Raw genomic sequence first — 11,394 nt, forward strand, 5'->3', positions numbered from 1 at the left:
TTCCTGCTGCTGTCCCCCTGAACGTCCCCTGCACCACCCAGCAGAGCAGCAAGACTTCACCCACCTGGCGATAAACTCAGTCCAAGAGCAGTGAGGGGCTGAGGCGCATTTCCCAAGGACTGGGCTCCATCCCATGCAATCCCAGACTGGTTTGGGCTGGAAGGATCTTAAATCCACGGGCAGGGACGACTCCCACCACCCCGGGGAGCCCCAAGCCCTGCCCAGCCCAGCCTGGGCACTGCCAGGGATGGGCACCCGTGCCAGGACCGAGCCGTGCCAGGACGAGCCGTGCCAATCAGGCACAAAACAAACCCAGCACCGCAGCCCGGAAGGTTTTGATCCCGATTTCCCAATTTCCCGACATCCCGAGGCAGCACGGGGCGGTGCTGACCTCTAGTGAGAGATGCCTGGAGAAGGGAGAATTGCTGGGGATAAATCTCCCGTCCCACCGTGGCCGGCCCCATCCCTGCCCCTCCTTCCAAAGGCTCCTCGGGCACCGGCACAGAGCAGAGTATGAGGAATTTGAGATATTTTCAATAAATTTGTCCCAGTGAGGGTTAAAGCCCTTTCCACCGCAGCTCACAGGGGAATTTGTCCCCCAGGACTGGGGCAGGATCCTGAAGGGTGCAGAGAATTCAGCAGTGAAACTGAAACAGGAACTGCAGGGTTGGAAATGCCAGCCTGGAGGGAAGAGCAGAGCAGCTCCTCCCTCCCACCAGAACGTGTCAGAGTTCAAGAGAAGCAGAAGAGCAAAATTCAATTTAATTCTCTCCCTCCCCAAGGAAAAAAATCAAGAACCCAGCAGTGGGGGCAGCTTTGCCTTTGGATCCTCAAAGAGAAACTTCCCCCAAACTCTCCACCCTTCTCAGGGAAAAAATGCCCCAACAACCCCCAAAGGCAACAACAGAACCCTCAACAAGCAAAAACCACAGGTGCCAGTGTCCAGTGGAAGGTTTTATTTAAAAACACCCAAAATCCACAAGTCTGCAGGGAAACCACCCAGCCAAGCCTCAGTGCTGGTTCTGAGGAGCCAGAAAGGACCAGTAAAAACCAGCACAGCTCAGGGCAGGGAGCTCCCAAGCTGCTGCTCTGCTTTCCCACAGGATCCTTCAGAATCCACAACGTTCACCCAAAAGGTCCTTCAGGAAAATCAGAGTTTTCCAGGGACATCAAAGAACCCTCCACTGCAAAGTCTCTTTTAAAACCAACTTTAAGACTGTGAGCTCTGCTTAAATTAAAAACATTAAATTAAGAATATCCTACATCAAATGCAGCATTTTTATTCTAACAGACTCCTCCATCTGCAGCCAAACACAAGGCCAAGGCTCCTGAGCTTTTTGTGGCACACAGAATTCCCTGGAGCCATCCCAGGAACGTTCCCCATTCCTGGGGCTCCACAAACCTCCTGCCCTGTACAGCAAGATCTGCTCACTTCAGGGATAATTTATCCAATTACCTCGAGGAGTAATTAAACCAAAGCAAAGTGCACTCTGCAGGAGCTCTGGGAGCTCCCTGCTCAGCAAGGAGAAATGAATGAAACGAAATTCCCACTGAAATGATGGGAAAATGATGAGTTCCAGCATGGAATTCAAGACTTTTCCCTCTGGAAGCGAAATTCAGTTCTTGCTTTAACTCTTTTTATCGTTTTTAGTCATTAACTCTTAAAAATAAATCAGTTTTCACATTATTCAGGCTTGGAGAGGTTATTGCTGTTCCTGCCCTGGGATAAATTCCAAGGTGAACACTTTTTGTCCTTCTGGAAGTGGAGATTCCTCTGAAATATTCACTTGGGAGCTTTTCCTCACCTTCTTCTCTCAGAAAAACAAAACAGAGCAATGAAGGTGTCCAGGAGGAGAGGCTGGAAATCCCCACCTCCATCCAGGCTCATCCCAGCCATTTAATGATTGACTTTTCCCATTTCACACCCAGAGATCAAATCCTGGCCCTGACTCAGCTACTCACGGAGTATTTGAGACAGGAGGCTGGAGCAGCCACTCAGAGGTTCCAGCAGAGCCACAATTCCCATCAGGATCTCTGCACTGCCCAGGGAGGAGGAGTTTGAGGCAATATTTGAAATCTAGGATCTAGGCTGGCAGCAAAGCACGGAGCATCTGCTGGTGCTGGGCTCTGTGTCCCAGGAAATTCAGAGTATTCCTGCTTTTCCACAGGGCCAAGCTGCTATTTCAGCACACTTCTGTGGGCCAGGGTTGAGAAACAGGAGGAGCAATGAGCTGGGAGCTGCAAAAAAATAAAATTAAGACATTCCTCAGCTTCTGAGGTGGGCCAGCCTTTGATCCCTTTCCTTCATTCGAATTTGAATTATTGGGAGATTTCTTTCTGAGACCAAATCCCAGGTACTTCACTCAGAGGTGCAGCTGCTGGCTGTTAAAACCAGCCAAATTCTTTAAATAAACCCCTGATTATTCTGGTTTTGAATTGTCTGTGAGCCCCTGTTAGTGATACCTGAGCTCCAAGCTTGGACAGGTATTTATTCCTTAAACTAAAGGCATCAGCTTTTGGCAGCAATTTTGCCAAATCATCTTCGTTCTGCCTTCTGAGCCTCTCCTGCTCTTCTGCTCTGCAAAAGAAAAGTGGCAAAAAGGTGTTTGCCCTGAGGGAAAACCTGCCAGGCAGGGCATTATTGGAATATCATTTAATAGTTTAATATTGTTATTTCAGTAGCTAGGAACTGTTCTGGGGTTTCAGGTGAATGAGCCTGATATGTGCAGGGATCAATAATTCAGTGTAAAGAAAGAGAGAGGCTGATTTCTGCAGGTTCCTTTTATTTCATTCCAAGATTTCAGTAGAAAGAGAAACCTTTTGGTTTTTCCCAGATTACAACGTGCTCAGGGAGTTCTGTAACAATTTTTCTATCCAATAAACAAACTTTCATCCTTAAAATAAACATTACAATACAAAGAGAATCCAGAAGGCAATAAAAGACTGCTCAGCAGTCTCAGAGTTCAGAAATCTACAAAAAAACAAAAGTCCCTTTGAGCATCTGTGGCTCTTTTGGCATTGTGTTGAAAGGACACAACCCCAAAGCTGTAAATACATTTAAAAAGTGGATTTTGCATTAAGACAGTGACAGAAGCAGCAGCAGTGAGCTGTTGGAGCTCTGGGTGAGAACACAAAAATGCTTTTTGCTCAGAAAGCTCCACCTGTGAGCACAGGGGGTGTGAGCTCAGCTTCACTCCAGGTGCCTGTGGGGAGCAGAGCTCGGCCAGGCCCTCAGCCCAGCAGCAAAAGGAATTTTGGCATTGCTGAAACACAGCAGGAGCTGAGGCAGGGCTGGAACCCCAGGGCTGAGAGGATCTTCCAGAGAGCTCCAGAGCAGCCTCAGCTCTGCTGCTGGAGCTCCCACCTGCCAGGGGCTTTGCTACTCAACTTTCCTTTCTGAAAGAAACAGGGGGACAACAATTACTGCAAACCCTGGCCTGGGGTGACCAGACACCACAGAATCCCTGAACTGTTACACAAGGGTGACAGACACTGAGATGGGACAGCCCAGACCCCACAGAATCCCTGGAATCACTGAATTGTTACACAGGGGTGACAGACACTGAGATGGGACATGCCAGATCCCATCAGTGCTGTGATTTAGGCTCAAACCACCACATTTTCTATCACATTTCAGTTGTGAGGCCACTGAAATAAAGGAAGGCAAAGAGGAACAGTGCCAGGAAAGGACACCTGGATAATGCTGCCTCAAATATTGACTCACAGGAGTCAGGATATGAAATCCTAAAACAGACTGAAGAAAATAAATCCACCAGAAATCAGACTGGAGAAATGATCTCCTTAATCCCTTCAGGACAAACCCTTCCCCAGGCCACTGACATTTGCTGGCTCTGTACTCACTCAGATGCAGCTGCTTTTTGCAGTTTTGCCCTTTTCTTTGCAGACCAGTTGAGATCACCACCTGTAAGAGCAGCAATGGGCACTGAGACCTTTAAAACTGGGGTTTGGTGGCTTTGGGATCAAAACTGCCCCCAGGAGCTCTCAGGGCACTGAGAAAGCAGAAGAATGATTTTACAGAGGCAGAAACTGAGGTAAGGAGAAGCTGCAGAGACTCACCTGTGAGGTGATTCACAAAGTACAGCATGACCACAGCTAGTAGTGACACTGCAAAAGCAAAGGGACAGCTTTAGCTGACAAGAGATGAACAGGTTTAACCCACAGCCAAGATCTTCACGGTAGCTCTAACTCAGAGGAGTTTTCTGCTTTTGTAAATCTCCCTGTGCTCACAGCACATGGTAATTCAGAAAGGATTTTAATTCTAAACTTATAATTCACAGTTTAAAAGCATTATTTGCCTACTTTCACTCAATTTTTTAAACACTGAAACTCTCCATGCTTCAAGGAAACCCCAAGCACTTCACTGGCTGTGAGTTCATCCCAGCACTGCCCCAGCTGACACCTCCAGAAGGGGAATGGTTTCTGTTTTCCAGGAAATATGAACCAAAGAGCCCCATGAAGCTCCCTGAGCCCCTTCCCAGCGTGTTCCAGACTCACAGCAAACACAGGCACTGAAGAACACCTCCAGGAACAGGTATCCCCTGGTGTCCAGGATCATGCCAGCTGCTATGGCAATCACTGCCAGGCCCAGGTTCTGGATGGACTGCATGCTGGGACAGAGCAGGAACAGCAGGGATTTCTTTTCTCAGGAAAATGGATTTTCATTTCCTCAGGAAAAGCTCCTCAGTGGCACTGAGCCCATGAGAGCTGCACAGCCCCCACTTGCTGGGACATGGGGAAGCCAGGGCTGGGTTTTGCAGAAGCTCCTGTGCCTCCCCCAGCCTCAGGCTGTGTCCCAAACCCCCATCCCAGAGCAGCCAGGAACTCCTGCTCCAGCCTGGAGGGGCTGGAACCAGGAGTGGCATCTGCTCAGATCCAGTGGCTCCAGAGTGCCAGGGATCAGGGGATGGCTTGGGATGGAAGGGACCTTAAATCTCCCCAGTCCCATGGGCAGGGACACCTCCCACTGCCCCAGGGTCAGCCTGGCCTGGGACACTGCCAGGGATCCAGGCTCTGGGATTCCATCCCAGCCCCTCCTCATCCTCCCAGGGAGCAATTCCTTCCCAATGTCCCACCTGAATCTCTCCTCCTTGAGTTTAAACCATTCCCACTTGTCCTGGCACTGCAGCTCCTTGTCCCCAGCCCCTCTCCAGCTCTCCTGCAGGCTCCTTTCCCTGGAATCCCCAATTCCCAATCTCCCATCCATCCCTGCCCTGTCCCTGTGTCCTGTCCCTCCATCCCTCAATCCCCAGCCCCTCCCCAGGTGACCCCACAGCTTCTCCTGCCCTGCAGGGTGCACAATGCCAGCCCTGCATCCCCCCAGGGCCACGGAATACTCACAAGCCATAGGCAGTTCCCAGCTGGTGCTCGGGGACCACAAAGGCCACCATGGGCCACAGGGCACAGGCCAGCAGGGAATAGGCCACGCCCAGCAGGCACTGGGGACACAGGGACACAGGGACAGGTCACAGCAGGGCCACCTCCAAGCTGTAGCCCCAATAAATGCACACACTCCCCTCCCTTCCTCCCAAAAGGAGCTCAAGAAACGCTCTGTGCAGTAAAATTGTAAATAAATGTCCACACTTGGAGCTTCTTCCAGGAATGATTCCCAAAATTAACTCTGTTAATTTAAATTAAAGGGCCTGGATGAGCACCCAGAGCTGCACCTCACTGGGAAAATGCTTGAAAACCAAAGTTTTTAATCCCTGCCCTGCTGATGAGCACCATCATCCTCAGCTCCAAACAAACATTTCAGGAAATCTGCCCTCAATAATGCAGATTTTTACTGAGGTTCAATCCAGCACATCACAGGCAGTTTGAGTAACAGTAATAAACTTCAGAAATAAACTAAAAGAACCATTTTTAGGAGAAAAGTGAGCAGTTTGAGTAACAATAATAAACTTCAGAAATAAACTAAAAGAAGAATTCTTAGGAGAAAAGTGAGCACCTGGCACAGGAATTTAGTAATGGAGTGAGGAAACTTTTGCACCTCACAATACACACAATAACTCAGTACCAACCCCACTGCTTATTTTATATTTGTGAAATAAATATTTGATACTTTATTTCTATTTAGGTCTAAATCCCAAACCCAAATATTTGGTATTTTATTTCTATTTATGTTTAAATCCCAGAAATAAATATCTGATATTTCATTTCTATTTAGATCTAAATCCCAGAATAAATATTTGGTATTTTATTTCCATTTAGTTCTGAGTTACCATGGCTATCCAGGGGTTCCAGAAGGTGAAGGCCAGCATGATGTGTGAGGCCAGAGTGGTGACCACAGCACACAGCACCCAGATGATGTTCTTGCCAACTTTATCCACCAGCAGGCCAAACACTGGGGACATGGGGGCTGAGATGATGTACACGATGCTGCAGGAGAGGGAAATCCAGGATTTAACACCCCCAGAGTCCTTTGTTAATTCCAATTCCAAAAACACCCCCCAAAAAAATCCCAGTAGTTCAGAATTCCCAAAGGGTTTGAGGACATGAAGTGCTCAGCATCCAACAGTGGCAGATCAGAGCCCAGCCAGTGTTTCCTTGTGGGCTTTTACTGCTTTGGGCTTTGGCCATGTCACAAATTCCTCCTCAAACTACCCAAACTGAGTTCCTTTAGTGCTGTTATTAAACTGCTTTTATCACTCAGAAAAGAATCACTAAATACTAAAATAAAACCCTTCAGAGCTTTTTCTTTCCAGTGTGAACATCTGGTTTTAATAAAAAACACACCCACATTTCCCAGTTATTCCTTGGGTTGTGTGAAATTATTTCTCCACTTGAATGCAGCTCACAGGAGAGCCCAAATCTCTTCCCACCTGCCCAGAGCCCAAAATATACACCCTAAACCCTGGCAGTGTTCCCATTAAATCAACCCCAATGTACCTGTTGATTGCACTGGCTTCTTGAGGGGAAAATCGGAATTTTTCAATAAAGAAAACCCTGAGGGAAGGAAAAAAATATTTAGGAAAATGCAGACTTGAAGGACATGAAATCAAAATTAAGTTAGACAAAGATATGAGAATGCCATTTACAAAAAAATTAAATAGAGCTTTGACATAAATATCCCAGATTTTAATCTATAATTAATTTAGGAGCTTGCTGTCAAACTCCACAGATTTTAATTTAAGGATCATTCAAACTACACTTTGGGGAACACATAAAAAGTCCATAACCAACTCTTAATCCAAATAATGAGGGACTGGATTGTAAATATGGAAGGATTCCTACAGGACCCCAAGTTCCACCCCATGTTTTAAACCTGCATCCAGTTTTCATCAGGAAATCAAACATTCCTCATGCCCCTGAGCTTGTAATTCCCAAAGAATGTGAAGTTTTTAAGCCTTTTGGTTACAAGCTTGGCCAAATTCCCAGGGAATGGCTGGAAAAGTGTGTGGCACTTACTTCCCCAGGCCAATGAAAGGGAAAACTGCAGCGTAGTAACAGACACAGATGACAAAGATGAGCCACAGGGACAGGGAGAAATCCTTCACATCTGTCAGCTTGATCACCTCTCCTGCAGGGGGGAGACACAGCATGGCAGCAGTCAGGATGAACAAAGCTGGGATTCATCCCCCCTGGAGAACACCCAGCGATCCCAAATCCCTCCTACACCCCACCCCTGGCTGCAGATTAAAGGTCCCTTCCATCCAAACCAGTCTGGGATTCCACTGGATCTCCAATTGAGTTTATTTTTAATTAGCCTGAGTTGTCCCACATGGAAAACCCAACCCAGCACACACTGACAGGGAGGAGCTCCGTGGTTCTGCACCCCTGCTAAAGGAAATCAAATCCCACAAAACACAGAACCAGTGGCACAAACTGCTGCAAACTTTTGTTTTTATAAATAAAGCAGGTGGCAGAGCATCTGCCTGTTGAGCTGGTGTTTAAAACTGCATGTAAAAATGAGCTAAATTAGGATTAGAAGTGTGCCAGAGTTAAGCAGCAGGCACTGAATGACCTGGAATGCAAACCTGGTGCAGGGTGGCTGGGAGGGTGAGCTCCAGCTCAGCCCCAGCACTCAGCACTCACCTGTTTTCCCCTGCTCTTTACAAAGCAGCCTCTCTGCTCTCCTGTCCAGGTAAGCCAGGATTAGAGCACAGCTCAGTGAGAACACACAGGTGACCCCACCTGGAGAAGGCAACACCACATGGTCAGCTGACAGCTCGAGCAGCAATTTGGGTTTCCAGCCCAATTAGAGCAGGTTTTGTTGGACATGTCAGGTACCCCAAGTTTAGCACCAGCTCCAAGGCTCAAGAGCTGCACAACTCAGAGGTTCAGGTGTAAACCAGAACCTGCCTTGGAGCACAGACATGTAGTGGATTTATTTTATGTAAATCATCACCACCACTCCCCCTCAGCTCCTCATCTGGCCCTGGCAGGAACAGAAACAAACCTGGCCTCATTCCCAACCCCAAAATCTCCATGCCCACGGCTCTGAGGGAAGGGAACACACCCCAAAATTGTTCAAAGTTCCCTTTTACAATCAGATAACCACAGGCAAGCTTTGACACTCCTCAGAAAATTTTTCAAGCTGGTCCTTTGCTCAGAGGATGTGAAATATTTCATCTCCACAAGACACAAACTTGAATTTGGCAGCCCCAAAAATGCCCCAAAAAGCATTTCAGAAGCTGCAGAAACCTGAGAGAAAATGAGAATATGATACAAAAGGTGCTGGAATTGCTCCTTCTAAGCTCAGAGTTGTGCTGCTTTTAAGGGGTCAATAAATGTTTTTAAGTGGTGAATAAATGCTTTTCAGAGATTAATAAATCAGTAACACACACAGAACATCACTGACCTATGAGCAGAGCCAGGCCGAGGGTGCTGGGACCAGCGTAGCCCAGGAGATCCTGCACTCTGGAGTAGATCCATCCCATAATATTCATGTTCACCGTGCTCCCCTAGGCACAACAGAGCCACGTGAAGAACCCAGCACCTCCCAGCTCCAGGAGTGTTTATTGTTAAAATGCCACCCAGGGGACAGCAGGGAAAAGGATCCAAGGGGTTTCCTGCTGGGTTGGTAACAAATCAATCACTGCACCAAGGATACAACACCACAAACTGGAGTCTGTACAAGTCTGGAGGAGTTTTCACTGATGAGAAGTGCACAAGCCCACATGCAGGAGCTCATAAACTGAGCTGAATTGAATGGATTTCATCAAACAGGATTCCCAGCTGACAGGACCAGGAAAAAGCCCCTTCTGGCCCCAGGGAAGGATCCATGGCTGCCACCAGTGGTGAACATCCCCCAGCCCCAGCAGGAAACACCTGCAGTGGTTAAACCCCCCAAAAGGAGCCCCAAAAGGAGGAGCACAGCCCTTGTGTGCATGGTGCCCACTCACAATCCTGGCCATGCTGAGCTGCAATCCAAACACCAGGTTGAGCTCCTTGCCCTTGAACCAGCTGACTGCATAGGTGTTCTGGGCCACGGCCAGGGACTCGCCCCCAATCCTGCAAAACCAAACACAGCACTGCAAAGGGGCCTGGGCAGGGCAGAATTCCAGAGAAACCTGTGCATATCCATGTACACAGGGCAACAGAAAGCAAAATGGAAGGGCAGTGATTGCAGAACAGTTCCAGAGGTTTTGATTCAGCAACACCTGCAAAGCCCTGGTCTTGGTTTTCTAAGGTACACAAGGGAAAGAACTGGAGATCCTGCATTCCTCAGCTCCAGAGGGCTCAGGATGCTCCAGTCCTGGCTCCAAGTGGCAGCACTTTTCTAGGAGAGCTTTCTAGGGCTGGTTTTTGTAGTTTTCTAGATGGCCTTACCTCAGAGAGCACAAACCTGCCCTTCCAGACTCACCCAAATATGAACCTGCCCACTTCCATCAGCCAGAAGGTATTGAACAGTGCTCCCAGGGCAAAAACCACCTGCACAGCAGCAAAGGAAAATGGTGATTGTGCATTTCAGGCATGGAACCAAGCACACCTGTCTGAAAACAGGAACAAAACCAATTTTCCCTTCCCACATCCATTTCCTGCTCTTTTTGGTTTTTGCTCCCTCTGCTGTTCATCAGCAGCAGCCTGGCTCACCTGGGACTGTGTCGTCCTCAACCAATTTCACATCAAACACACAAAAACGTGGATCCTTCCCACAATCTCAGCCCCATTCCAAGGTGAAACATAAATCCTTCCCACAGTCTCAGCCCCATTCCAAGGTTCCCCTTCCCAACAGAGCCCAGGGTTCCCCCATTCCATTTCTCCAAAATGAAACACAACCTGCAGGCCCAGCCCATCCTCTGCTGCCTCCCTTGCACTCACCTGCCCAGCACACACAAAGATGCTGAATATTACAGTGCCCAACCTGCAAAGAGAATAAAATCACTTCATGCACAACCAGAATCCTTTTTTTTTTCCCTTACAAAACACTGTTTTAGACCTTCAGCAGGGAAACAAGGGGAGGTGGATGGGCAGTTAAACAGTCTGTATCATAAATTGTGCAGTTCAATGATTCCCATAGAGAACAGGTGGTACAAGTGCTGGGTTTGAAACAAATCTATTTAGGTTATAAAGGAAATGAAGCTCATCTATATTGTTAAAAAACTGTATGGGAAAATTGTATTGTTAAAAAACTGTATGTATTTCCTAAATTGTATGGAAAAATATTGAAAGGGTTTCTTATAACCTTGAAAAGCTTTATAATATAAAGTCTAAACCTCCCCTGCAGTTTTAGCTCAGGGCTCCCTGCACATGAGAGCCACAGAGGCTGCACTCACCGGATCCCAAACACTCTGTCTATCAGGAAGCCTCCAAAGAAGCACAGCACCACGTTGGGCCACGAGTACCAGGCATAGAGTGCCATGAACTGGGCTGTGTTCACCTTCATGTCCTGCACAGCACAGGGGCAGTGGGAGAAAACATTATTCCAGAGTAAGCGTTCAGGAGAAGCCAAGCAGAAACAGCATTTCCTGTAACCCACAGAATTCCTGATGGGCTGGGTGGGAAGGACTGGTTTTGTTCCAAACCCAGGGACACCTTCCACTATCCTGGAGTGTTCCAAATGGCCTTGGGCACTGCCAGGGATCCGGGGCAGCCACAGCTGCTCTGGGCACCCCAGAGGTGGCAGGGCCTGCCCGCCCTCCCAGGGAACAATTCCTGCCCAAATCCCATGTCCCATCTCCCAGATCCCATCTCCCCGCTGCCCCGTCAGCCCATGCCCGCACAGAATCTCACTCTCCGTGTTTTTCAAAGCGCCCTGACAGCGACTCACCCGCTGAACCTGGGTCTGCAGAGCGGCTGGGTTGTCGTAGCAGAAGTAGCTGCCTGCGGGGACAAGGAGACGCCTCAGGGCTCTGTCCCGGCCCCCACACCCCAACCTCCCCCCACCCGCAGCCCCCCGCGCCCGTCCCGCACCGAATCCCAGGAAGCACATCA

The 11,394-nt window shown here is 48.4% G+C and overlaps 1 protein-coding gene across 3 annotated transcripts; it reads right to left on the reverse strand.

Annotated features, from left to right (window-relative positions):
- Window positions 1–940: 940 nt before the first annotated feature.
- MFSD1 (major facilitator superfamily domain containing 1) lies at window positions 941–11,392 on the reverse strand. 3 transcript variants are annotated; one of them, XM_031055499.1, is made up of 17 exons: window positions 11,374–11,392; window positions 11,231–11,283; window positions 10,737–10,849; window positions 10,282–10,324; window positions 9,824–9,891; window positions 9,363–9,471; window positions 8,819–8,921; window positions 8,053–8,151; window positions 7,426–7,537; window positions 6,907–6,963; window positions 6,240–6,396; window positions 5,359–5,456; window positions 4,516–4,628; window positions 4,078–4,125; window positions 3,862–3,922; window positions 2,464–2,578; window positions 941–2,238 (listed from the first exon to the last, which is right to left on the reverse strand). In XM_031055499.1, the coding sequence occupies exons 1-17, from the start codon at window positions 11,390–11,392 to the stop codon at window positions 2,179–2,181; spliced, it is 1,428 nt and encodes a 475-aa protein (XP_030911359.1). In that variant the 3' UTR covers window positions 941–2,178. The 3 variants fall into 3 exon arrangements, with proteins under 3 accessions (XP_030911359.1, XP_030911360.1, XP_014167811.1); XM_031055500.1 differs by lacking the exons at window positions 941–2,238; window positions 2,464–2,578 and adding an exon at window positions 2,767–3,396; XM_014312336.1 differs by lacking the exons at window positions 941–2,238; window positions 2,464–2,578 and having other exon boundaries at window positions 3,858–3,922.
- Between the last annotated feature and the right edge of the window lie 2 nt (window positions 11,393–11,394).

This window comes from Geospiza fortis, unplaced genomic scaffold (genome assembly GCF_000277835.1).
Source record: "Geospiza fortis unplaced genomic scaffold, GeoFor_1.0 scaffold172, whole genome shotgun sequence".
NCBI lineage: Eukaryota > Metazoa > Chordata > Aves > Passeriformes > Thraupidae > Geospiza > Geospiza fortis.

Excerpts from the sequence above, each read along its gene's own strand:
- MFSD1 (XM_031055499.1), bottom strand. Across the intron at positions 6,964-7,425 it reads CCTTTCATTGGCCTGGGGAA|GGTTTTCTTTATTGAAAAAT; the intron begins GTAAGTGCCACA and ends TCCTTCCCTCAG. Across the intron at positions 4,126-4,515 it reads CTTCAGTGCCTGTGTTTGCT|TGTCACTACTAGCTGTGGTC; the intron begins GTGAGTCTGGAA and ends TTGCTTTTGCAG.